Source organism: Athene cunicularia (assembly GCF_003259725.1).
Source record: "Athene cunicularia isolate RWA chromosome 1 unlocalized genomic scaffold, athCun1 chr1_part1, whole genome shotgun sequence".
In the NCBI taxonomy this organism is placed as follows: Eukaryota; Metazoa; Chordata; class Aves; order Strigiformes; family Strigidae; genus Athene; species Athene cunicularia.
Window position 1 is genome coordinate 25,234,383 of NW_020799091.1, and position 27,414 is coordinate 25,261,796.

Sequence of the window (27,414 nt, forward strand, 5' to 3'; positions counted from 1 at the left end):
CAAGACCTCAGGTCTTGTCTAGGCTTAAGAAAGGAGGAATTTAAATTCACATTTCCTACCTTAGAAAAGTGTCCTAGCCTTCAGGTGACGTCAGTCTTTAAGCTTGTGGTGAGTTCACAGCTGTCAAAGGGGAAGTCCTCGTGCTGCTGCTGCACCCTGTGCCTGCTGGACCACTCCACGAGTCATTTTAATTCATTGAAATGGCAGAAAACTACCTCAGAAGAAAAGAAAGGAAGAAACCCAAACAAGTGGAAGATGGCATTCTGCCATTCTAGTGAGCTGAACTGGCTTGCAGGAGACTCCAAGGAGACCCAGAACAGGCATAGAGGGAGCAGAAACACTCCTCTTTATGATTTCCTGCAATTAAACCAGCACAGCTGTTTCTGAAATGGTAACTAGGAGAATCTTCCACTGATTCTGTGATTGCTGTGCAGCAGCTGAGGTATGTTGGGCCTGAAGGAACACAGGACAGAGTAGTGCTCTCAAGAAATCTATTATCTGATATTCTAAGTAAGTACAGGAAATATACAGTAAGCAGACAGTAAATATCCCAAAAGGAAGGGTTGGAACCCAGGTCTTCCTCACCCTCAGGTAAGTGCCATCATAAATGAGGCAGTTATGGTTCACTATTAGGCTTTATACACATCAGTGCACAGCAGAACAGCCTAAATAGAACACAGTTAGAGAACACCCCATGGGACATACAGGTTTGATCTCCTTCCAGTCTGGAAATCTACTCTTGGTCTCCCATTTCTTAGGTACAGATTTGAATTAGTAAACTAGTAAGCAGACTCCTGCTCTGCTAAGGAAAAGCTCAGACCTGTTTTCTGAAAGGCTTCTACTCCTTCCTACCCAAGGGAAAGGGTTCTGTGCTGTGCAACGAGCAGAGAGAGATCTCCCCACATGCTGAATAGGCTGATGTTAGACAACTCTGACTAAAGACAGCAGGTTGGCCTGGGATGTGTAATATTTCATGGAGGTGAAAGGTGCTTCATTCTGGGTTCTGGATTCCAATAACATTAAATGCAGGTACCCAGGAACCTGATGCTTAACTTCTGAAGTCACATATTGCATCTGGTCCAAAACCTCTGTCACCTGATGTGATCTTCATGGGAAAATCAAGATACATGATTCCAAACTTCCCATTGGTTCAGACAGCTACACAGAAAGATAATGATAATAAATTAAATAAACCTGGAAATAAACTAAACTGAGTAATTAGTAAGTGTCTACAAATTTATGGATTTAACAAGAACAGCTAACTCTTCCTTTTAAGGCAAAAGCTTGGGGAAGATCAGGATGTAAATGACTGTTAGGATATGTATTTCATACTAAGACGGCATCTCTGATCTCTGACAGCTACAGATTTCAATTAGATGTGTTCTCAACTTTTAAAGGATCTGATTTCTGGCAATTCTAAATGACTTATGTCTCCCATCACTCTGCCTGTGATATTTCTATAAAACTCCTGGGTTAGGATAAAATGTTTTGGTGTCAGAGACTACTGCTTGTGTAATTAATACTGTAATTTGGGGTCTCTGCCAATGTGGTCATCTCTTATTTAAATAACTCGTAGTCATTGCGTAGCAGCTTTTCAAAATATCTGGTTATCCTTCATAGCTGCTGAATAGCTTTTAGTGCATACTCATCACTGCATTTCCTTTTCTCTGCATTCAGTAAATATTTAGATTACGTTAATGTTGACCTACATATTGATAAGGGCTCAAGACACAAGTGGACTTAAAACCTCTGACCCAAAACTGAAATTTGTCAGTGTTTGGAATCTTCACTCTCCTGTGGCCTGACCTGAAGACATATAAAAGCCATGGACTTCAAAATATTTCAAAATTTCTCAGGTGTTGTGTATTTCACTAGGGACAGGCTCTTATGCACTTTAGTTTTGGCAGTGAAAAAACACTTTTTGCTAATCTTTTACTGCTTATTGTTGGGATCCACAAGGCAGGTACACCTTTGCTACAGAAGTGTGACGTTTACACATACCTCCCCAACGCACATTTACAGGAATGCTGATAATTGACTTTGAACAAAAACCTAAAACCAAGCATGAGTCTAACCTTCTGTTAAAGCATGTGCCTGGTGGAGTTCTGGTCTTCTGTAACAGCCTGTGTGTCTTGTATTTCATGTCTTCTACTTCACCCCCATTTCATTTGGGGGTGCTGATTGACAGCTGGCTGAACAGGAGCCAGCAGTGTGCCCAGGGGGCCAAGAAGGCCAATGGCATCCTGGCTTGTGTCAGCAATAGCGTGGCCAGCAGGGACAGGGAAGGGATCTGACCCCTGTCCTCGGCACTGGTGAGGCCGCCCCTCGATTCCTGTGTTCAGTTTTGGGCCCCTCACTACAAAAAGGACATTGAATGACTCGAGCGTGTCCAGAGAAGGGCAACGGAGCTGGTGCAGGGTCTGGAGCACAGGTCGTACGAGGAGCGGCTGAGGGAACTGGGGGTGTTTAGTCTGGAGAAGAGGAGGCTGAGGGGAGACCTCATCGCCCCCTACAGCTCCCTGAAAGGAGGGTGCAGAGAGCTGGGGATGAGTCTCTTTAACCAAGTAGTAAGCGATAGGACAAGAGGGAATGGCCTCAAGTTGCTCCAGGGAAGGTTTAGACTAGATATTAGGCAGCATTTCTTTCCAGAAGAGGTTGTTGGGCGTTGGAATGTGCTGCCCAGGGAGGTGGTGGAGTCCCCATCCCTGGAGGTGTTTAAGAGTCGGGTTGACATAGCGCTGAGGGATATGGTGTAGTTGGGAACTGTCAGTGCTGGGTTAATGGTTGGACTGGATGATCTTCAAGGTCTTTTCCAACCTAGATAATTCTGTGATAATCTGCAAATATAACGAGTATATATCTATATATCTATATCTATATATATATATATGACCCCCCCCACATGAATGACAGAAGGCAAAGTCAACCATCCTTCTCAGCTCAAGTAAGTCCCCTTTGCTGTTTCTGCTTCAGAGAAAGCTTGGAGTTGGTTCAGCAAGTGCAGGTAACTGTTACAGACTTGAGATCATTCCATACAAATAAAAATGTTCTCAGAAAAAGCAACTGATCATGCTTCAACCTTAGAACATACTATGGCAGACTTGGAACTCCATTTTTTAATCTCTGACCTGCTGAAAGATAGGGATAGTGCCATATTCTGCATCACTGAACTGTCTAAATATCCTTTTGCAGTGATATGCAGAAGGGTTTAGGAATTCTTTCACGTTTTCTTAAGATGTGGGTTTGAACAACAGAGGAAATGAATCTGTACCTCTAACACCCTCTTTGAATGTGTGGATCATTTGGGCAAGAAGGGAAAAACCATATGCCTGCCTTATTTTGACTTTATCTGATAAAGGAGAATATACTGTCTCTTCTTAATCCTTTGTCTGATTTATACTCCATCCAAACTTCCATTTTCTAAACAGAAGGCCAATCAATCAAGTTGCCTTTGTGATACAACTCCCTGATTCCTCAATCAGTCCCATGCACTAAAAATACGTCTTTTAGGAAAAGTAGGCCTTACATAAGCAAGTATGTCCTCTCACATCACACACACACACAGTGTGGGAACGAGTTGGAAAGGCTACATTTGCTTCCTATGTTCTTTATACCTGTGTTTCTACCTCTGAAAAGTGAGCTTTCACTTAAACATAGTTTGTATCACCTTCCACATCTTTGTGGAAGATTCCATCGCGGTTCAGAAATGGAGCCTGTAGATCTACTGCAGGTTCCAGTGACCAAGGCCGGAAGAATAAATGGTACTGGTAGCCAGTTATTCTCTTTATGGACTGGCACAGAAAGAAGATGAGATATGATTTGATAAAGGATTTTATGGAGGTTAAATAATGGCTAAGGAACACTTGAAAAGAGATCCTAGGTCCCAGACCAGACGCTGAGTATCGCTATATGTCTAAACCAGTCCCAACCTGTTTTAGACAATTTCTGTCCTAACCCTGTTCTTGTGGAGGACTTGCCTTAGTGAAGCCCCTCAGCTTCTCTTTTCCTCATCAGCAACATTTCCTTTTTCCATCCTTAACTGATCTGTCTCCTTCCCCACTCCCTTGTTCCAGTCTCTTTGCTGAGTCCATTGCTGTTCCTCATGCAGTCTCAGTATTTCCCATCTTCCATTTCACTCTCTGGCTTTCAATCTCAGGCCCAGATGAGTCTTCTCTTCTGTTTCTCCCCATTCTCCTTCTGTCCCAGTTTACTCCTTTTGTTTTTTCATCCCATTTCAGCTTTTATCTCTACTGCAATGGATTGTGTCAGGCTACACCTATACAAGTAAACTACACTGTGTCTGGTGTCCCCCAGCTGCCTATTCAAAACATTTTTGGGCACAGTGTGGCAGTCAGTGCAGGTCAAGGTCTAGCTCCAACAGACCACTCAGAGCCAGAGAGCAGACTCTCGACTATGAAGATGCATAATGACCTTTATTCAAGGCTCAAATCCACTGAAAGCGTAAAAGAATTCCCTGCCACCAAGTTTAACCATCCAACCCCATAAAGCTCAAAGATAAGTAAATCTAGTTTTACTTCTGCATCTCTGAGTTGAAAGATCTTAAGTATTTTGTTGAACTGAAATATGCACAGTTGCTAAAGGAGACTGCTCAATAAGGAGTGAGTTACTGTAAGGTTTATCTGCAGAGTTTTGAAAAAAACTTTGTAGAAAATGAGCAATTAAAAAAAATGTGCATAAATTTAGCATGCTGCTTCCAAGCTTTGGCATCCAATTCAAAAGCAGAATTTTTTTAAAGCAGATGTCACCAGGCGTTTACTTGAAGAAAATAATGCATGACCTAAGCCTCATCATTTGAAAAAGGTGAACTATTTTGGTTAATATTTCAAATAAGCTCAATTTTAAGGTAAGACATGAGGAAAATTTTAGGAATCTGCTTTTAAGATTTGCTTGGCAACTTTAATTATAGGTAGAGCTATCATTGTCCAGGTTTGATCAGGGAAATTCACTTTACAAAAACTGAGAAGCTGGTATTTTATTCTAGCAATGGCAAGGAGGAATCATGTGATTGACTTTGCAGAAGTGATAGAGATGTATGTGGACTAGGCAAGAGAATAAAGCCTGTGAAATCAAACTGAAGATACTTTTTGAGAATTTATTCCAACACTTCAATTTATAGAAAACTGAGGTAACCCTAACAAGAGCAAAACTCAGTATTGCAGAAGGAATAAGAAAAATCACCAGTGAAATCATATGTGAAAGTACAACCATATACCGTTCATTCTTTAAATCTGTTCACATTTGTACACGTTTTCAAAAGACAGATTGGCTTAGTTTGTTGGCAATGCACAACTGTTCTGAAAGCACTACAGAAACTTGTGTACTGTAACAGAGTAGGGCATTACTAAGAAAGATCCGAGACCCTTCCCTCACCCTCCGATCTCACTTGAAGCTTGACAGTGTCAGACTGGCATTGCTAATGCACAGGCCCCCAGTGTACACTGGATCTCATTTTTGTATGCTCTGTATTAGCTTTCCATACCCTTTTCACAACAGATTTGTAGATGCCAAAGACTTGTAGCCTTGAGCATGCAGTATTAATTAGTACGTATGTACAAAACATATTTATAAAAGACAACATTTTAAAATTAAATGTGCTTTGTCTTGGTCCTTCTAGAGTCTGGAGACAATATGCAGTTTGACCTCAAACAATTTCAGCTTCAGACAGAAATATTTGGAATGTCAAGAGACTACTGAAAGTTCTTAAAACAGCCTTACGAATATTACTGTTATAACCCAGTAAAACCCATTAATGTTTCCCATAACACTGAATTTAAACATGCATCAGTGTGAACCATGACTGGTAACTCCTAGTTGCAATATGGCCATACATTTCCAGACATGACAGAAACAAATTGTTGTGGTCATTCACAACAGTATTGCACAATGTAGAATAGAGTGTCTCTTTTTAACACATATAAGGAAATTCCAAATGTATGATGAGACAAAAGCAGATATATTTATTTGAGTGTATGTTAAAGCTACTATTTAATAAAATAAACCCCTGATTATCAGATAAGAAAATCTTTCTGGAAATGCTTTGTCTTTTGAAAACACTGTATAAATTCCCTCCTGACAATCTTATAAAACACATACATGCTGCAAAAATGAAACATACAACTGGAGCAATGAAGAATTACCTCAGCTTTCATCACCATTTCACTTGATTGAAACTGTTCTCATGTTCCATTAAGTATAATAATATATTTGGAAAATGTAAATAACCTAATTACATTTTCTTGTTTCAAGCTGCCAGGCACCAGTCATATATCGCAGTCGTATAAAAAGAAGATCTCTGCCCATCTGCAGCCAGCTCCAAAAGGGAACTAACTTAGAACCTGTGATCAATGAAGAGGAAAATCAGAAGGATGTTGTTAGAAAAGATGAGCATTGGCAAGACACACATCTAAGCAGTCATGAACCTCTGCATTCTCAGCACATTCAACCCCACAACCTAAACATAAATAAAAATTTATATTGCAAAAGTCATTGCTTTTTATTAATTACATTATACCATAGGTGGGAGATTCTAGATTGCAAGGAGCACAGTGATTTCATGTATGTCACAAGATGCAGTCTTCTTGCAGCAAGGCTTTGTTCAAGTAAATAGGAACCTGAACACCAATAATTAAGCAAATGATTTCTTAGCAACTTTAGAGAAGAGGACCACCACACTGTCTTACAGCAATATGAACGTGCCAATCTTCAGGCAAGATAAGAAACCCACACTATGAAACCAAGCCCTCTTCCATCTCTGCTAATGCTTGTGTTAGGTGCAATATACATGTGGAACTGCATTGAAAGAAAACATTTATTTTCTAGTAAAGTTGGTTTATGATGTTCTCTACTCGCACCCTTCCTCAGCATTGCAGTTCATTATACTTTTTGTTCTTCAGGGGTTGTGTTGAGGAAAAGAGATTCTGGTTAAAAAAAGAAAAAAACTTGAAAGGGAAAAAAAAGAATGAACTGCATTTGATGGGAGGGAGAAGTAAGCAGAAGAAAGCAGTACCTCTTAAGCTGGCTTTGCTATGGAGAAATATATTTGGAGCTATACTTCCCAGTAACCCAGTAACAGAGACCTCCCTACAGGTCTAAAAGAACATCACATCTTAAGAAGAGAGGGTTCCCTAGAGGAGGCCTTAATAAGTGGACTGAAAATTTTGGAAGGCAAGACACAGTGAAATGGAGTTGAATCAATAAACAATAATGGTCAGACTTACTGCACAGTGTTTTACAACCACAATATTTTTATTAATCAAGCATATTAATCATCACAGGAAGAGGATGTGCCAAAGTGGTGCTCTGTCCTAGCAGTATAATACCTACCTTTGTCTCCAGTGGGAGTACAGAGCTTCTCTCCCTTGCTGCCTCTTTACCTACTCTTCCTGTACCATGCCATGGCAGAAGGCTGGCAAGGGCATGAAATTCAAAATTTGTATGGAAAGGCAGCTGTGCATTATCAAAACTAGGTAAAATATGAGAAGACCCTCAGATATTTTATTTTGGATTGACATGTAAGGAATCTTACAAGAATATAAGCAATTTCCCTACCTTCAATTTCAGTCCAGTTGACAGCAACTTCTGCTATAGGTATTCTCAAGCGCTGAGCTATATAAAGAAGTTCCACATCAAACGCCCTGAAGAAGAACAGGAAATAGCAAATAACAGTCACACTTATTTCCAGAAGAAAGATGGTGACTGTTAATTAAATCCCTAGTCTGATTTAAGGAGGTTGGTGTTCAGTTATGAAGTTGATACCAATGCTCTGCAGGTCAGATGCACATGAAAGGGAAATTAATTTTCCTGACTGAACAGCTCAGAACACAGCCAATATATAGGCAACAATACTTCACTGTGTCCTGTTTTTGAAGGTATAGGTCACACTGTGTTCAGACCACTGCTCACTTTTCATTCTGGCACAATTATGATTTAAACATTTTCAAAAGTCAAGCAGTCAATGCGTAGTGTCCATCCACACCTCCAGTAGTTTCAACAAAGGGGAGAAATACCTGCTGTGGCTTTACATCAATCTACATTTCTAGTAGTTTCATCAAAGGGATGCCTACCTGCTATGGCACTATGCTGATCTGATAGTTTTTCCTTGTACTTTCTAAGTCAACAATAAAGGTAGCAGCACAGAAGTGAGAAATCATTTAAGTTACTGTGCATAACAGAACCTGAACAACAGTTGCACTTTATCTGGTGACCATTTAATGTACAACAGAAAAACCCTCTTGAGAGACCTGTCCTTTTTGACGGCACAATTGTTTGCAGGTTGTGCAGCAAAATGAACTGGGGAAGTGATACTGCTCTAAGTCAGTTGCCCCTCCTTGCTGAGTTTGTCCAAAATACACTTTAATCTTCCTAGTTCTCCTCACAGAGAATTGTTTGTGTGTTTCATTCTTACAACTGCATGCTCAGGTGGGCCTTCTGAACACTGAGGCTTTTGATATTAGAAAAGTGTTTTGGCAACTACAGCTTGTAATGCTGATGAAGAAATCAGCATATGAAACTACCAGTAGCTACTATTGATAAGGGTGAATGCAAATCATAATTATGAAGATTGCGGTTAAATTTCTTAAATTTATTGATTGATGAGTCTTTTTCTCCCCTCATTGTAGTCTTCAAATGCCAGTACAGGTGTTCTTGTTTCTTAAATTAGTTCTAGTAATTGGAATTTAAGATAAACAGCCTCCCTTCCCTCACGACGCCCCCAATAAAAAGCTTTAAAAAAATATTAGTCTGGAAGAAACTGTCAATGGCCATCCACATCTGATTTCTACTAGATTCAATACATATTCAAACACAAGAGTTTTGTTCCCAGGGAACTAAACCTTGAAGGTTGGAAATGTTTTAACCAAGCTGCTGGTAAGGTTTCCAGTTTGAAGTCAGTGGAACAGATGTTCCAAACCAGTTTACACAGGTCTTGAAAATGCAGCTGTGAGGCAGTCCAGTACAATTCAACAGTAGTCCACATTTTATTTTAATCATTTCATAAGTTTAGAATCTCCTTAAATTCTCATTGCTAAGTCCAGGACAATTTTCTTTTGAAATGAAAAAAAAAATATTTTGAGACTGAAGAAAATAACATTATCTGTTCATCCTTCAAGGATTGCTTGAATTCAGGTCATTGGTAATCCCATTTAACACTACAGAAAGGGACAAACAGGTGATCAAGAGCAGACAAAAAGATGTACTTTGGCAGGTTACTAGCCAAGTTCAAATGTTATCTCCTTCAAGGCACTCTCTCCTTTTAAACAGTTCAGTGCATTTCTGCAAAACTATTAATGAATGTAACAGCAGAAGTCCACTTTGAAATGTGCACTTAGGTATGACACATACGTGTAGGTTCCCATTGAAGTACAGACCACAGCACGCTGTCTTGCTGGTGAAATCACTACCAAACATGCATCAACCTGTATCTGCACTGTACCTGTATGTTACAGGAGAGCTATCTGATATCACTCTGGACAGCATTAAAACATGCAAAGGCAGCATAAACAGAGGTTATCTACAGACACTACAGTTATTGCGTGTAGAGAGTTTAGAAACACTTTGTAAATCCGATTTTGATTAGGATACAGGCCTTTTAACTGTCACAAAAAAATTTTACAAGAATCAGTGTTGGCATATTTTTACCTCAGTGAACTGAATCTGCTCCAAGCAGCCTTGCCATTTCATTGTTTTCTTTCAATGAGGGTTGAATATTATTTCATTAATTATGCCATGGTCTTGTTTACTGAAGGTGTATTATTTAATTTTTTTGCTGACATTTTACATTTGTAAGCCAAAAAACGCATGTATTCACCTTTGGATGTTTATGAGTCATGTGTATTAAGACTAAATCTAATTTTGTAATACTTACTTCTTAACTGACTAAAAATCTTAAAGAGACACAGAATAATTGTCTGATGAATTATACTATATGAGCTGCTCTGAAAATATTACTACATAAAGCATTAGCCTAGTGAACTAATAGTTACTGTAACAATTGCTATGGACAACTGATTGCTGGAATTTCAGCATATACATCACAGTACAACAACATTAAATAGCTTGGTCAACTATAATGCTCAAAGTAAAAGATTAAAAGCAGAAGAATTAATCAGGTTGAACACTAATATTGTTACATGTGGTTTCCACTTGCGTAACAGTGAACATATCCTAAAATTAAAACAACTCTATTCAAAGCTGAAAGGCGAATGACTTCTGTCATATACTGACCAGATTCCTTTTTACTTTCCCTGTTCCCCACCACCTTTCAGTACACCTCAAAGTTAGACACCCAAAAATATATGGTGGGAACAATTTCCTCATCTATTTCTAATAGTGTCTCCATTATGTATTAATTAACACAAACATGAAGTGTAAAATACAGAAAAACCTCTCCATGTGTGTTTACGCCAAGGAGTACTTTTGGTTAAGTTACAATTTCAGATGATGCTGGCTAAAATTCAACTGAACACCAAGTTGGTGTTACCTTAAAATGTTTCAGCTTATGAATTATCTATCCTGCAAAATTATTCTGTATTTTAAAATTGCACTAGGACTCTTTTTTTGCAGGTCCAATATTAAGTGTTCCAATTATCAAAACTAGGCCTTCAGTTACACTGTTTTCACTGGAGTTAGGACTTTTCTACAACCAAAATATGCTATTCCAGGAAACTTTTAGGGGGCAGAGAAAACTTTCAATGGCCAAAGTGATCTACGAATGAAACAGGATGTCAAGAGGGTTAGACTGACAGTACTGTTCTAGCTGTACCAGGGCTTTTGAAGTCCACATATGTCTGCCAGGAGCAGGATTTTTTTACAAGACAAAACAGACATAGTTATAACAACAAAATATTTCTGTGTTGATTAGATGTGCATAAACAATTCTACTTGTTGTGCACAAAAGCAGGAAAAAACAATTCAATCCACTGCTCGTGTTGGTCTACAATGCCAAGGGACTGGGAACTCTGTAGCAATATGAATGTTTATTTTTCTGTAATTTTTATATAGATTCACATTTAGGGATTAGTGACAAACTAGAGAAACATTAATTTTTTTATATTGAACTTTCGAGTTCTCAATGTGAAACAGCATGGCTTGTTCAGTGCACAAGGCAATTTTTATAGACAAAAGTAAAAGCAACAATTTGATCTAATCAGTGATCTGGTGAGTAGTGTAATATCGTTATAAATTGTCACTTTACAAAAGTATGTCAATCAAACCAGTATTAGAATTATGTTTTAAATTTCCCCTCATTTTAGCAATATTCTAGGTAGGATAGTAACTGCTGTTATGTCTAGTTCCCCTAGGTAAGAAAAGACATTTTCTGGTTGGAAGAAAATGTATGATTTTTTTTTTTAAAGTTAGAAGAAATCAATGACCAAATTTAGGATAGGAAAATTCTGCCACTGAAACCACTTAAATTTTTCATTTTTTTTCCCTGTGCATTAAAATTTAACATAAACAGTTAAATTTCTCAGGTCGGGACTGCAGATGCTTCTTCTGGAGTCGGAAAGCGAGTAATTCCAACTGTCTCTATTATGTTTTTAAAATATCCCTTTTAATTTGTAGTTTTAATTTAAAAAATGTGCTCTGTCCATTTCTGAAAAATGTATCAGTGGTGTAATCAGATTCAGAACCTAAACCATAAAGCATATGCTCTCTCTTCAAAAGGTTGCTCTCATTTCAAACTAATGTCAAAACTTTGCTATTTAGAAAGTATATTTCAAGAATGTTTGGTTTGTATTCACATATACACAGCAAGCTCTCCAAAAGACAGTTGAACAAAAAACTCAACAAGAACACTCACAAGAAAAAGCTAGTTTAGGACGCAAGCATGATTTCTTAGTTTCAAATATATAAACATTTTCCAGTATCGATTAGTTTTCAAATCCTTTCTAAACTTTAGGGTTAGACTTAAAAAATACTCTAGGAAATATCTTGTTCTCTCTAAAAAGTGTTACATGATCTTTATCACCATAATGATAAAACAGTATTTTCCTTGTATATTTCAGTTTGTTTTCAGGATTTCTTAAATATAAGTATTTATAAATCAAATTCAGCATAGCAAGAAGAGAACTGTGGTCTCAGCTTTCTAGCATTTTTAACATTAAAGAGGTGATACTCAATCCAATTTCAACTGTAACAGAAAGAACAGTAAGAAAGCAGAAAAAAACGAAGGTCTAAGCAATTAATTTTTCATTCTTAATAAAGTTGACATTGGGTTATTTCCTTATGACTAAACTAATACTGAAACTGTCAAAGATGCACATAAGATCATATAAAGGAAGGTCTTGATGTTGTCCCCTTCTTTTTCACATGGAAGGTGAATACGGAAACACAAGATTCCATTTTATTGGTGATGCTGGTGACACACTGAAAAAAATCCATGCATTTACTTTTGGTGTCTCTGATAGTTATTTAAATACAGTCACTTAGAAATCTTTCAGCCTGTCCAGCCTAGCAGCAGGATACCTATGTTGCTTCCATTGACATATCTATTACCAGAGTGTAAGATGTTCAGTTTCCAAAAAAAAGACTATGCTCCTGACACTTGCTCTTTGAGTGAGCGTGCTGGGTTTGTGTAGTGGGGTTTTTGGTAACAGGAGAAGGGGCTACAGTGGTGGCCCCTGAAAGAAGCTTCTTCAAACTCCCCCAGCTCCAAGTTGGACCTGTCTCTGGCCAAGGCTGAGCCAATTAGTGACGGTGTTTGCGCCTCTGTGGTAACATATTTAAGAAGGTGAACTTGAGAGGGGGTGGGGACTTGTGAGGAAGAGTTGTGAGGACACCCATGCGAACACTGAGGTCAGTGGAAGGAAGGAGGAAGGGGGGAAGTGTGCCAGAGCAGAGACCGCCCTGTATCCCATGGTGAGACAGCAGGGCCACCCCCTAGCCACCATGGAGGTCACTGGTGGAGCAGATGCCCACCTGCAGCCTGTGGAGTGCCCCACACCAGAGCAGGTGGCTGCACTTAAAGGAGGCCTGGGCTCTGAGGGGAGAAAAAGTCCCTGTTGTTGTAGTCCAGCACTAGGAGGACTGCAGCATGGCGGGGTGACCCACACTGGAGCATCACAGGAATGGCTGCAGTCCGTGGGAAGAACTCACACCAGAGAAAGTTCATGGAGGACTGTCTCCTGGGAGAGGGGAATCATGCTGGAGCAGGAAGAAGAACACGCAGAGTGTCTCCCCTCGGTCCCAGGGAGGAAGAAGCAGCAAACTGACTGCACCTCCCATTCCTTACCCCTATGCTGCTGAGGGCGAGGAGGTAGATATATCAAGAACAAAACTGAGCCTGGGAAGAAAAGAGGGGTGGGGAGAGGTGTTTTTAAGATGTAGTAACGGTCTGGGTTTTTTTGGTTAGTGTTTGAATTAAAGTGATATTCTTTTTTCTTCCCCTAACGAGTCTGTCTTTTGCCCATGACTGTAGGTCTCCACAGGGAGCCATGCCTCCCTGTCCTTATCTTGATTCCCCAAGCCTTTTGCTTCATTTTCTCCTTCCCAGTGCTGAGGGGAAGTAGTGGTGCTCAGTTTCCCTCTGGGCTCAAACCACAACAGTGAGGTATTTTATCAGCCTGCTCAGAGACACAGAAATAAAACCTGTATTATTTCTTGAATACGTATTCTTCTGCCTTTTGGAGAAGTACCGACTATCCAGCACTTCAGGGCAGTCTCCTACCACCCAGCACTAATTCAGCACTGGTGCCCCCCGTTCTGCAAAGACACTATTGGATTCCTTGATCTGAACGGAAGAATTCTCAGGGCTTTTTGTATACAACGGGCACTGCCTATACAGCCTAGGAAGAGAGCTGCCTTTGATACAAAATTGCTTCAGTAGTTTTTCTTCTAACCCACTACTTCCGGGATTTACTGACTAGTTTATCCTTTTGATGCAGTTCAGGCACCAGCAACCTGGCAGATGTTTCTTTCCTATATTACACTGTGAGTCGAATTTACCCTGATGAACTTCAGTCATCTACAGTAGAGATAGCTCCTTCTCTACAAATTATCTAGAGTCCCTTTATAGTCAAGGGCAGGAAACACGCATTTGTCAGCTGCACTTCATCTGGCATATTTTAGAGACTTATATTAGGATGAAATTAATTATACCCTAAAATTGTCCTTTTTATTATCTAAGAAGGAATGCTAGATGATAAGTAGATGCACTCTATATGTGATGAAGCAAATCTTCTCCATTGTGTGTGTGTATTTATGTTCTAACTGAGCAGTAAGTTTAACAGTTCAGGGCAGGAATTATAAGATAGCCAATTTTATATTAATTTTTATATTAACATCATGAGTAAATATGTATTAAAGTTTAGTCTAAATATTTATTATGTCCTCAGATAAGCATTCACTTAATACTGTAGGACCTCAAAAAAATCTAAGCCTGACAAAACCTGAGCAGACAGGACAGATGAGGCTTCTGCAGAAACTGAATTTTTGTTCATTCTCTTCAACAGCTCACCACATGCTCTGGTTCAGCAGCAGGGGAGCCCTTGACAGACTCAATGACTAGGGTGCTGGCTCTCAGATGGCTTTTATCCTATTAAATGTTGCTTGTTTGCTGAATATTCCCCATCACTCTCCTCCATTACCAGAATATCTGGGCACTGAACACAGTGAACTGAATTCTTCTTTAAATACCTAACAGAGCTGCACTTCACTAATGGGATTTTGAGATTCAAAAAGAATCAAGAATTTATTCAGATGTCAAATAGCTCCAGTGCAGTGATGCAGAGGTGATAATAAACCCAGATTTCAGAGCCTTTTGTCCAATATCAGGATAATAGTTTCTCTGCCACTCCCTGCTTGATGGTCTCAGTAAGAATAAGTTGTTCTGTGACCCAGTTAAGTGTTCCAAGTAAGCAGAAATATAATACTCACTACTATTTCTTTCTCTTACATCTTCCTTCTCATGACATGTACAAAACCTCCACGGCACAATGTCTAACTAGTTTTTACTTTCTTTTTTACATACATGCTATGCAACGGAAAGTATCAGGAGACAAGTTTTTGTTTAAAAGAAGTTTCCATTATTGGGCTATTGCAGATTCTTCCACTACCACATACAAAGAAATCCAGCGTATGGTTTTATGGGATGAATGTTTGATGTCCCTGTATCATTTCCTACTGCAATTATCCCAACTGTCTGTACACCACAGACATTTCACCTAGGACTACTGTTTCCTTCAATATACCCACTTTCCCCACATGTTTGTACCTCCCCATCTTCCAGTTGTTTTTCTAGATCTTATGAATATTAAATGGGAAAGGGCCAGTACTCTGCTTTGTGCACTGAAACATCAGCTTTGCTACATATGCTGAATGGCTATCCATGAAGCTGATGATAAAGCAACTTTTGAGTTCATACTGTAGCTTTTTTGGCTTTTTCTTTAGCAGTAGCAATAATCTGAGTCTTTTTCCTCTACTTGGGTTTCAGTTGCCATAAAACTTGTTAAAGCTTTCCGTCTTGAGATCTCTACTCTTCTGTCAGATTTCACTGAAAGTAGCCAGTAAGTATGAAAATAAAGGCAGGGAAGCACAGGGACTGCCTGAAGGACAGATGAGGATAGAAGCAGGCAATATATTCTCTCTTCTGGCAGAAAATTAAACCAAATAAAAAAACCCTATTGTTGTTTTAGGCAAATTTGTGACTTGGAAGTATCTGAAGAGCTGTTTATTGGAAGAATCTGAGTTATTCATTTCTTGACTAAAAAAACCAAACTTTATTCATCGCTAACCAGTAAATTTCACACAAATAGGAAAAAGAAGATTAGTTTATGGAGTACTGTAAACAGAAGAGCAAGAATAGAAGACTAATTTTATAGCAGTACATATAAGCACAATGAATTAACCCACCAAGACCTGAAGATCCAGTGTGTTCCACACTAGCAGTATAATTACTGTAAAGTAAGTTAGCAATATCCCTCTTTCACTGACTCTGTTCATGGATAATGGGGTACAGATGACAATGTACAGCACAATTATTTTTACTCTTTCTTTGTTGCTAAAGAATCTGAGTAGCTGAAGAAAGCTTGTTAAGATTTTTAAAAGAAAAAACTGAACGCTTTGCATAATATATCCACCCAATTAGTACAATTATATTAAAAATCTTCCAACAGAGTAAGATGGAAGACTGCTTTTTTACAGATTAAACTAATTATCCTCATTCGTGTATTTCAGTATTTCTTCTTGAAGCCCTTCATTTAAAGAGTGAAGTTAAATAGGATAATTTTGAGATGTGCACTTCTGGGCTAAGCATACATGTTTAACCATGTATTTAGAAAATTCCTGTAAAAGAAATTTACAGAACTTTATAGATCAGGTTTGATTTTGGAGGCAGCAGCAGCAATCATGTCTTTGGTTAAGCTACAGTCTTCGTTAGGGCTATAAGCAAACCGCTCAGCAAGGAAAGTAATTTTGCAAACGCTGACTGCTCGCAGTTCTGGATTCAAGTGAACAGAAGCTCCGTGTTCTGCCCCAGATTTGTGCACCCAAACACTCCCTTTGCACTCTGTTATGGAGGAGCAATATAGCTCAACTAGCACTGCCAAAACTCAACCTAAAACTACATGTATTGGAATTGACTAGAACTGTAGGATTACACACATTTTCATATGAGAACATTGTTCAGTAATTCTGTTCCCTGTCAGCAAGCAGTAGCCCATGAAAGATTTTCTTGGATGAAGACAATAGTTTGAAAAGATTTGATTATACTTAATTAAGCCTGAGGACTGTCACCAGTCTTTTCAGCAATAATTGTGGTGTAGGAAATTTACAGAAATTATGGTACTTGTGTGGAAAAAGTGTTTCAGTCCCATAACAGTAATCATGACTGTATCACTCTCCTAAGGGAACCATTGTAGCTAAATTATAATGAAAGAGAGCTCTGAAGTAATTCAAAGACTATGCATCATTTTCTACTGTCTTACATCAATGAGATCTATCAATAGTTCTCTCATGAAACATTCTACCAAGAAAATAAGCTAAGACTGCACCTGCAATACTGAAGTTAAATTTTCAGATACGTTTAATCAGAAAAAAAACCCCAACGAAAAACACCACAACAAAAAAAGAAAGAGTTTACCAGCGTTCTATATGAAGAGTTGAGAAGGTCCGTGAGGCAGCTTCTCTGGTTAACAGTTTAAATCCACACTGCGTGTCCCTGATTTCTTTGACACAGAGAAACCATACAAGGAAGTGGAACCCATACATAAGAAGAGTTCGAAAGTAAGAGCGCTGTGGACAAAAAGTAAGAAGTTAGATTGTTTCATCCAAATGATGAGTGAAGTGTTTGAACAGAGCTGGATTACAGGACAATAATCCTGTTCCTTTACAGTTTTCAAAGTTTGTAAAATGTTTTTGTTTTGCACCAGAATAAACCCAGAACTTTTCATTTGTTACAGTGAAACAAAATTACAGCTGAAAAGGAAAGATCTGCCACTCAACCACATGGTTAGGATGTTGTTCTAGGATATGAGAAGTCCCAGGTCTTTTTTCTGCCTTCCCTAATTCAGAGCAGCTTTTCAGTCTGGATAATGACTGAAGTGGAGCAGGAACCTGCGCCTGGATTTCAATTAATGAGTGGGACAGTCACAGTATCTCCTGCGTGATTCTCTGAGAATACCCCCAGGAAAAGGAGAGTGAAGGAGGAAGGGGATGGCATGCTACATGCTCTACTCCACGGGACACTTCCAAGCTATTTTTTCCCTCTACCTACTCTTCTTGTTTTCCTAAAATTTGGTTGAACAGGACCAACAAATTCAAAAGTTACCAGGACAAACAATGGAGAATAAGGCATCAGGACTGCATAAAGATTGCTATTCCTAAGAATGCACCCTAAAAAATGAACAGGTGCCAGCTGCTACTCTGACAAAAAATTTTAAAAAAATGTTTTATATTATAAAAAAACCCAAATGGGAGCATCTCTTGTTGTTTGTCAACCACTTCTTTCATTCAAGACTGAATGATCTCCAGAGTTTGCACATGCCGCGTTAAGGCATTTAAGGGAAATACAATTAGAGAATGCACTTTTTTGCAGTATATGATGGATCAAGTAAAAACAGGATCAAAGTAACAGCTGCGGTGTAAGATAATATTTCATTTTATATTTCCAGCAAAGGTACAGAGTCACCTCTTTTTATTCTTTTGCTTTCACAAATGTAGTTCTTGACATGATAAATCATACAGATAAGTTTGTCCATGGAATCCAGAGGCTGGACTCTGGGTTTCCAGAGGTCCCTCATAGTCTTTTATTCAAGACAGCTCCTAAACAATTAGAAACCCAATCCACAAATGGCTTCTAAACTCACTGCTGGTCTAAAGCTCAATTTAAGTGATTGTATCTAAGACTGCAAGCCAAATACAATGCAAAAAATCTTTATGAGCCAACAATTTAACTGGTAAGCATCTCTGGGTGATAAGACATGCCTTTAAAGCTAACAATTTCAAACCTCACTTGAAAAATGAGAAGATGCTCAACTTATTACGTAATAGCCTTTGGCTTAAGTAAATTCAAATTCATTGCTTGTGACTCTCAAAGTGCTCTAGCCTTAGGTTAATGGTGGGGCTGGAGAGGATTCTTTGGCTCTTTGGGTGAAGGTGAACCACTGTGTGACCAAGAACACAAGGTTACTGCTCCCAAAAACGAAGCCCTAAGAGGCTGCATGAATGTCAGCCAGTGAAACTGTGCACGTAATTCACAAAGAAAAGTTCCTAGGTTATGTTAATGACTCCTATGACTATTTATACGTGTCATGCTATGGATTAATTATAGCACATTAAAAATTCTAGAGGCACAACAGAATTCTTGATGTCTTGAGACTGAATTTAAGAATGAAATTCTGGTCATAATAAATGCTATCTGGCTTCTTTATTCTACTGTTTTGGATGTCACTAAGCCCAGAGAGAAATCCCAGCTTCTCAAAGATGTTCTGTAATTTTTTTTATACCTATTGCACTACACAACAGTCTCTTCCCAATGCGGTAAAGGTAGTCTTTCCTTTCCAATCTAGGGACAGGCAGGTGATAAAATGGAAAATGGGCTACATATTTCAAACCGAGCAGTGCTACCTAACCAGTTGGTGATTGCTTTACCAAAAAAGTCAGAAATATGGGAAGAAATAGGAAGCAAAGGATAGACACATCCTAAAAATTGTACTTTTGCATTAAAAGGTAAAGTCCTGTTACAATTTCTCTCCCTCATGTAGCAAGACCTTCAAAGATTAAAAGAAATATGAATGCAATGAAGAAAGTTTATCTATACTCTGTACCTGTCCACACAGTGAAGCATTTTTTTGTGCTCAAATTTACCAGCTGCATGTAGTAGCAACATTTCCAAGATACACTGGTTGCACAGATAACAAACAACTGAAAATGGCATATTCTGTGCTACAAGCATGCAAGTACCATGTCAAAGATTTATCTTAATTTTTGATAATGAAGATTTTGTTGGTTTGTTTTTTTTTTTTTTTTTTTTTTTTTTTTTTGTGAGGATGCTAACATACATGCAGCAATATTTACAAGAACTCTTTCCAGTGAACACTCCAATACTACCTGATAAACCAGAAGAAAAATATTAAAGATCCACCAGGGGCTGAATATTTCCAGTGTAACTTCTTTTGAAGTTTTGTAACTATTTTAGTAATTGTGTATATATTTTAGAATAATTTCAAGTATTAAACTCAGTGTAAACAAAGCTTACTCTTGAAGACATTCAACATGACAAGCGCATCCAATCATGCTGAAAAAATTAGTCCAGCAATGTGTCTGTTGCAATATAAGTTCCATGCCTGTGCTTTGTCAACTACTGTCTGCCAAGACATCAGAAAACCAGATGCAAGATAAGACTCTGCGCCCATGCATCACTGTTTATTCCACAAAAGCCACACACAGCACAGTACTGTCCGTGTGTTCAAAACTCAAAAATTTTACTATGAGTAATGCAGAAAAATTACAGTACTTTCCCACAAATTGAGATACTCTTCAAACAGTTTACTGCTAATTATCCCTAACTCATTTTAAACAGGTTTCAAGATCTGCAGATCAAGCTCATGCACTGGAAGAGAATCAATAAAAATTAACTCATCAGTTGCCTTCCACTCCAACTCTAGTACTGGTTACTAGCTAACAATTCGGTCAGAGATTAGAAGCTCTGCTTGTAAGATGTTCTCAACTAAGAAAATTAAATCCGTAAATTGGAACACTAACTGAAACCAGTTGAAAGTGCCTGAAATCTAGAATACACCCTTTGTATATGATGGAGCACATGCTACACTTATGACAAGTTTTTCCTATTTTTTAGCTTTCATTCTTTTACAAACATTGGTAGTTTAATTGTAAAATCTGTAGAGTGGAATCAAATAATGGGAGTATTTGAGTATTAATACACAGCAGGAAATGGAAACAAACCTTTGCTATCGAGTCCTTCTCCAGATGAGCTCTAGAACCACAGGAAATAGCCATCTGGTTCTGCACAGGGATACAAATTAAAGAGTTATTACTTAAACTGACATTTTTTGAATCAGTGGAATCTTGTGTTGAGAACTGTATAATAAAAAACTTCAAAACAGTATACTTTTCTGCTTCCTGTAGATGCCTTTTTTCTACTGTTAGATTCTGAGGCTAAAATCAGTCTTTTCTACAATTAACAGATCATCTAAACTTTATTGCATTTTGCATATGGTACACACAAATTGCTGCAACTTATTCAGGTCCAGTTTAACTTACATTGCTCCTCTGAGTTATACATACAGTAAATGTGTTAAACGGCACAGATAAGCATTCATCCTAGGCACGTAATGTTAAAGTGTATGTTTTCCCTAAATGTTGTACTGTGGAAGGGTAACAGAATAAAGTACTTGTTGCACTGATATACTTTCAAACAAAACAAATGCCACGGTAGCAGCCAAAAAAATTATCTCAAATTAAATAAAAAACCATGATCAAAACAAAAGGTTTAAAATCATTCTCACGCTACTATGTCTCAGAGTAAATCTCTAAAATTGACTATATTTGAGAGTGTGGGACTGATGCTGGAAACCCAGCAGCTGCTGTTGTTATGCCTTGGTAATGGAGAGTGTCAGGGGAGGAAACACCATCCCGGCAGCTCCTGCACCGGGGGTCCGGCACTGCCAGACTGCGGCCCTTCACATGGGCACACCCCTCGCAGTGCCTTGGGAAAATACTCATCTACACACAAGCAGAGAACAAGACTCAGCTCTTTCAAGTCAAGCACCTGAAAGAGAATGAATATGCAGGAAGGAGCTCTTGTTCCACAGGGTTTTGAATTTTTATTTACAATAAAAGTTCTTCCAAATACTGTCATTAAACCAACAACTCTGAAAAAAAGAGAACCATTATGAAATAGGGTGAAATTAAGATGCAACCTAAAAGGTACATAGGATGACATCAGATAAAAAGAAAACACAAAACAGTTAACTGAGAAAAAATTGGTTTTTATCTGAATAGGCAACACATGGTATTTATACAGAGTGGAACAACCTCAAAGGAAGAGTGGTAAATAAAACATTATGTACTGCATTGAAATAGGCACAGTGAACGCAAAGGATGTAAGAACTCTGTGGAAGCTACCTTCTGACAGATCATTCTTGCAGCTCCTAAATTCACATCTAATCTTCAACCAGATGTGAAAAAACTCAAGTTGAAGAGAATGATAAAAATCAATCTGTATGCATGTGTATTAAACTAAACCCATGAAAATTTATACTCACAGGCCATGGCTGAAGATTTTTTAGACCTTCTTCTACTTTTTCAATATCTGCAAATTTTGTAGCTCCATCTGCATCAGCCATAAGAATCTTTTTCCCCCGAGAACTAAAGACACCCTGCAATCAAAACAATCAATAAAAATCAATACCTTTGAAATTGGTATTTGTCTTAAATTAGTTTCAAGGCACTCCAGAAACCTAATGCATTAACTAGAACAGTGGTATCTCAAAGATGCAACACAACAGATGAGTCTTAATATTCTGCTACTAACAACAACTTATCAATTTATATTGTCATAGCATCTAGAGACTTCACACACTGAGCAGTGTCCCACAGTGACAGACAATGCATGAACACGAAAGGCTAACAATCTCTCTTCAGAGAAGCTTGCAAACTAAAAGCTTTACAAAACCAAAATCTCAAGAGACAAGTTGCTACAGTGGCTTTACAGAGGAGCACAAAGAAGCAGTGATTAGTAGTTGCCACTGCACTGGATAGCTTTTCTTTGTTATCTGAGCTATGGAAAGGAGGATGCAGTGCTATTATTTCCTAACACTTGTTCAAGAGAATTCAAGAGAGAATCTTAAATTAGTTTCGAGAAATAAGTCTTAAGTCACTGCAAAAATTTTCTGATACACAAGTCTCACAGCTTGTTTTGCCATATTCTTCATCAGACATCTTGGCAATTTTTCAAGGGGTCCAGACAGAAAAACAATTTTAGCAGTGGGTTTGCCAAAAGTACTCTCATAACCAAGCACATGCAATTTTGGAGAAACCTGACAAAGAACCAGTGGTATATACATCCACTCTACACTCTGCAGTGCAAAAATATATCACATAGAGAATCACTCTCCTTCTCTTGGAATAACTTGGAAATTATATTTTTTACAAAAGCTCCATATGTTCTAATTTCATGTTCTCTCCATTATAGTTCCTCACATTTCATAAAAGAAGTTAAATGGACGTATTAAAGATAGAGCTTAAAATATAAAGACAGTCACTGATAACCCATAAATGATACTACCCTTTTTCATAAAAGTGTCATTCATCTTATGAAAAAATGTTCTTTCTAAGTGTGTAACAGTTACTTTATTTTTAGAACATTATGATTTTATTATAATATCTATGTGAAAATTAGCATGTTAAAGCATAAATTGTTCTGGTTCTACTATTGAGTGTGGGTGACAGAAGTGGGCTTCAACAAACACAAATTTTCCGGGATGAGAGAGTTCTTTTGACATTTTCAAAACCACAACTATGACCTGGAAAGCAAGGTTTGCAATTTTAGCTGTACTTTCTTAACAAAAACTTCACTTTAATCTGAAAAGGTGGGATTTTTTTTGTTTGGTTGGGTTTTTTTAAACACATCTATTTCTAAGTGGAGTTAAAAGGAACATGAAATTCAAGTCAACTTTTTTTCTTTTGAATTCTCATATAAAATAAAATCTTTGCTATTGATCTTCCTGGCAAGAAAATACTGTTTCCAAGATCTAACATACGCTTATTTTGAAAACAGTTTTTGCCTTAATTTATAGAACCTATACTCAGTTTTCTGATAATTATGTTAATATATTGAATTCAAAATGTCAATCGATATATTTGGGCACAGGTAGTTCAGACAGAGAAGGAGATGAAAGTATCAATTACCATCCTGACTGCTCCTCCTTTCCCTCGATTTTTTACCAAAGAAAGCACTCGCACTTTGTCGCTTCCATATTTCTTGCAGTACTTCATTGCAACCTGATAGACACACAAAAAACCAGCATAAAACAAAAACAGGAATCAAGGTAGAAGTTTACATTTGCTCACCCTTTTTTTAAAAAAAAAATAATAGCACAGAGCTATAACCACTTCAGTCAGCACAAATACATTTCCAGTGTTTGCTGGAGTCTGTTTGGAAAAATAAAAACCAGTTCACAGTCAACACAAGAAGACTGACAACCTAGTCACGTTCAATAAGAACAGCATATTCTGAACCCAAGCAATTCTAAACCCCATTCACCCACCCAGTCCAAAAAACTCAACAGTAATGTGATTTATATCATACTATTATGGACCTTTTATACAACACCAATAGTTAATCAAAGAAAACCAATTTTCTACTACTGTTACTTATTTCTCAATCATCTTGCTCCTATGTGTGGTTTTAAACAAAATTCACAGTGATCTGTTCCATGTTGTGGAGAAGAAAAAGCATGACTTTTCTCTTCTAATTTTTTCTAGAGTTTGTCTCGTCCTTGTAAGTCCAGAGGCCCATGGTCACAGTGTTCTCAGTTAGAAATTATGCCAGAAGGTATGCAAAACAGTCAAAAAAATATATACAACGAATCCTTAATGGACAAGCTTAAGGGAAATAAGTGAAAAAGTGACATTCATTTTAATAGCTAACTCAAACATCTTCCAAGCAGTAGTAAAAAAACCCTCAAGCTGGCCAGCCTTCCTTTCCAGTGACATACATCAAAGTCAAAGCAGAAGAATGCAGTACTATTTTGAAACCACTACTACTGGAATTGGGATTTTTATATGAACAATGCCATGAGGGGTATGGGAAAGAACTACACATGTTAAATGTTCTGTCAATCACAGTATAAATCATCTATTTTAAAAGGCTTTTTAGCTGCCTCAAATTCATATTCACATCACTATGCACATGTAGAGTATTTCATAAGAAAATTCTGAAGTTAAGATCAGAATTTTTAGAATCTCAGCTGCAGGAAAATGGCTGTCACAGCCCCACCTATCAAGAACATCAGTATTTGCAAAAGAATTATATATGTGTGCATGTGTGTATGTGACATCCATAGGGCATACAGAACAATGACAGGAAGTATTCAGAAACATGAATTTTAATTGTCAACTATTTAAAGTACCAAATTTTAATGCAAACCACTGTTATAAATGCAGTACAAAAATCCATACTTCCAATTACTTGGTAAGACACTTCTTTTTCTTACCTTTGTAGTTTGATCTTTACTACCATCATCAACAACTATTACTTCATAAGTGAATGAAGGATCTTGTTTCTTGAAAATAAAACCAGAAATAATGCATTTAATCCAACTTAAGTAGGTAGTAGGTCTTACAAACATCAGCATTCTTTTCTCCCTAGCAGTTTTTAACTCATTCATGGCTGCCAACATACACCAATGATACAGTAAATTTGTTAAGATAGTATAATTAAAGAATTTTTCCACATTTGATATGCCTTCCATTACATCAGCTTGTCAGTTCTCCTCAGCTGCTATGTAGAACTGAAAAATCAATTTAGTTGGAAAAGATGAAAGGTTAGAACAACATCAAGAAAACCCAAACAAAATAAAATCCTCAAACCTTCACAATGGTCTTCTTACTCAGAATAAAAATTCTAATGAAAAACAGATGCTTAAGAAACTTGTTGGAACAGACCAGGATTTGGTTTAGAAAGCTAAATGTATGGTTAATCCTTAATCTTTGTCTTGGAGAGATATGCATACAAAGATTTTTCATCATGTAGTAGTATATTAAATTTTTACTTAATTAAAATATACCTTCCAGCAGTCAATCTAAAAATAACTGGTAAGACACAAGAGTGTTACTTCTAAGTGGCTAAGTAATACTTTTTTAACATATACCAAAATAACAAATTGAATAGATCACGGACTTATTTTTACATAACACATAGAAACATAATGAATTTTGAATGAAAAATGAAAATACCTGTCTTTTTTCTAGATAATCCAAAGCTTCATCCATCATAAGAGGTACTAAAGAAGAAGTGGAAGAGGGAAAATTAGTAGATTATAACAGGCAATTCACCAAAAAGCACCTGCACAAGCAAGCTGAAAACAACCACAAAGCAAAGCTGAGCAAATTACCTCTTTCATACCACACTACTTTCAGTAAACAAATTCAGCACCTGCAACTCTAAGTGCTGTCCTTTCTGAATGCAGAAAGAACACTGAAGAAAATCACACACGTAAGACAGGATAAAGACATTTCTTCTGAAGAAAGAAAAAACTTTTCATTTTGAACTATGTAATTCTCTACACAATATTAAAACAACAGCAAAAAAACATTCTCCATGACTGACCCTGCAAACCAGCACTGACTTTTATCTATCCAAGCAAGCTGACACAGAAGGCAACAAGGCCTTCTCTTAATAAGGCTGCTGGCCACGATGCTTCAGCCAACAAACAGGCACTACCTTTGCAGCTGATTTATCTGCAGATTACAAAGACATTCAACCTTACAGTTGTCTTTGCAGTCTATATTCATCCCTGAGCACATCTCAGGTGACCGTTCGATCTCCAAAGAGAGACAGCTGAATGAAAATCCAAGAAGTATATTAAGACCTTGCATAATGAAAACAGGTGTATGAGAACCAGGACTGAAGAATGCCTTGAACATGAAGAAGGGCCAGACCTACCTTGTATTAAAGATATACTTCAACTGTCAACACCTCTCTTAACGGAATCCCAAACAGCTCAGTATTTTTACTAACAAGAAAAGGAATGACAATGTGTGCTACCGTGTCAACACCAAATACAGCTTTAGAGCTTGATTATTTCTATCGCATCTGAAAGCCTTCACTTTTTTGCATCAGGTACTCATATATATGTCCAAGTCAAACAAAGCCATGAGATCATCCTTTTTCCTGTTTGTTGAAGCTGCTGCTCTTGTTTACAGAGTGGGAAGCTCTCAAATTAATTTTATAAGTATTTTTCTACTTCTTGCCTTACAGCATTTACAGGGGCAATGAGCAGCCATTCTCCTAGATTTCATTAAAATAAAGAGGATTCTTACAAGTGACCCATGCTATTTTTAGCAGCAGAAATCAAGTTACACAGTGTCTTAATTTTGAAACTCAATGTACTTGGACTGTTTTCTGGAAACTGTGTCCAAAATCAGATACATAATCTGGCCTGCCAGAATCTACTGCTAACATAAACTGACCTCTGCATTATTACAGTAATAACAGATAGATTTTATTCTTTTTCGCAAAACAAGAAAAATCTTACACCGGTTTTCCTCATTGTATGAAGGCACAACAACAGAGAGTTCCCTTGTAGGGGGATCATGTATGCTTGGTACAGATTCTTTCCTGCCTTCAGCATTTACGAAGAATTTCTCTTCTTCATGTCGGTGAAGGGTTGGCATTCTTCTGGCAGTTACATGAGCAATCACACAAATCTATTGACGAAAAAGAGATCAGAAAAATTGTTGAGCATTCTATTATTGGTTTATCTAGCTGCTGAATGTGCTAGAAGGAACAACCAACCATACTTTATCCACTGACCAAAGCACACAGGACCAAACCCTTCTCATGCCATTTGATTACACCATTTCACCTACTCTGACCACTGGCCGCACCACTGGCTTCTTGTTTCCAACTGCGAAGCACGTAGATGCCTCCAAAGTTGCGGTCCAAGCCCCATCGCTCCTTCCCCAAGTGATCTCTACCACGCAGGCTGGTGCTACCTCTGATCCTGCACTGAGCCACTGAAATCAACAGCACTACTCATGAGCCGTATGTGCTGGCCAATGTGAGGCTCTGATCATTGTTAAGCACGGCTAAAATCAATCTACAGAATTTGTTTTTTGGAGTACTTGAGAACACCATGGACGTGGAACTGTTGGTGGGCCCCGAAATTTCGCTTTCCAGATGTCAAACTTCTCAAACTTGGCACGGTATTTCAG

General features: G+C 37.9%; 1 protein-coding gene across 1 annotated transcript; it reads right to left on the reverse strand.

The window, feature by feature from the left end:
- Positions 1-5,093: 5,093 nt before the first annotated feature.
- Positions 5,094-26,903, reverse strand: ALG5 (ALG5, dolichyl-phosphate beta-glucosyltransferase). Its single transcript, XM_026850098.1, has 9 exons — positions 26,736-26,903; positions 25,435-25,481; positions 24,693-24,761; positions 23,386-23,478; positions 21,741-21,854; positions 20,419-20,478; positions 17,096-17,247; positions 7,570-7,655; positions 5,094-6,356 (listed from the first exon to the last, which is right to left on the reverse strand). The coding sequence occupies exons 1-9, from the start codon at positions 26,872-26,874 to the stop codon at positions 6,244-6,246; spliced, it is 873 nt and encodes a 290-aa protein (XP_026705899.1). The 5' UTR covers positions 26,875-26,903; the 3' UTR covers positions 5,094-6,243.
- Between the last annotated feature and the right edge of the window lie 511 nt (positions 26,904-27,414).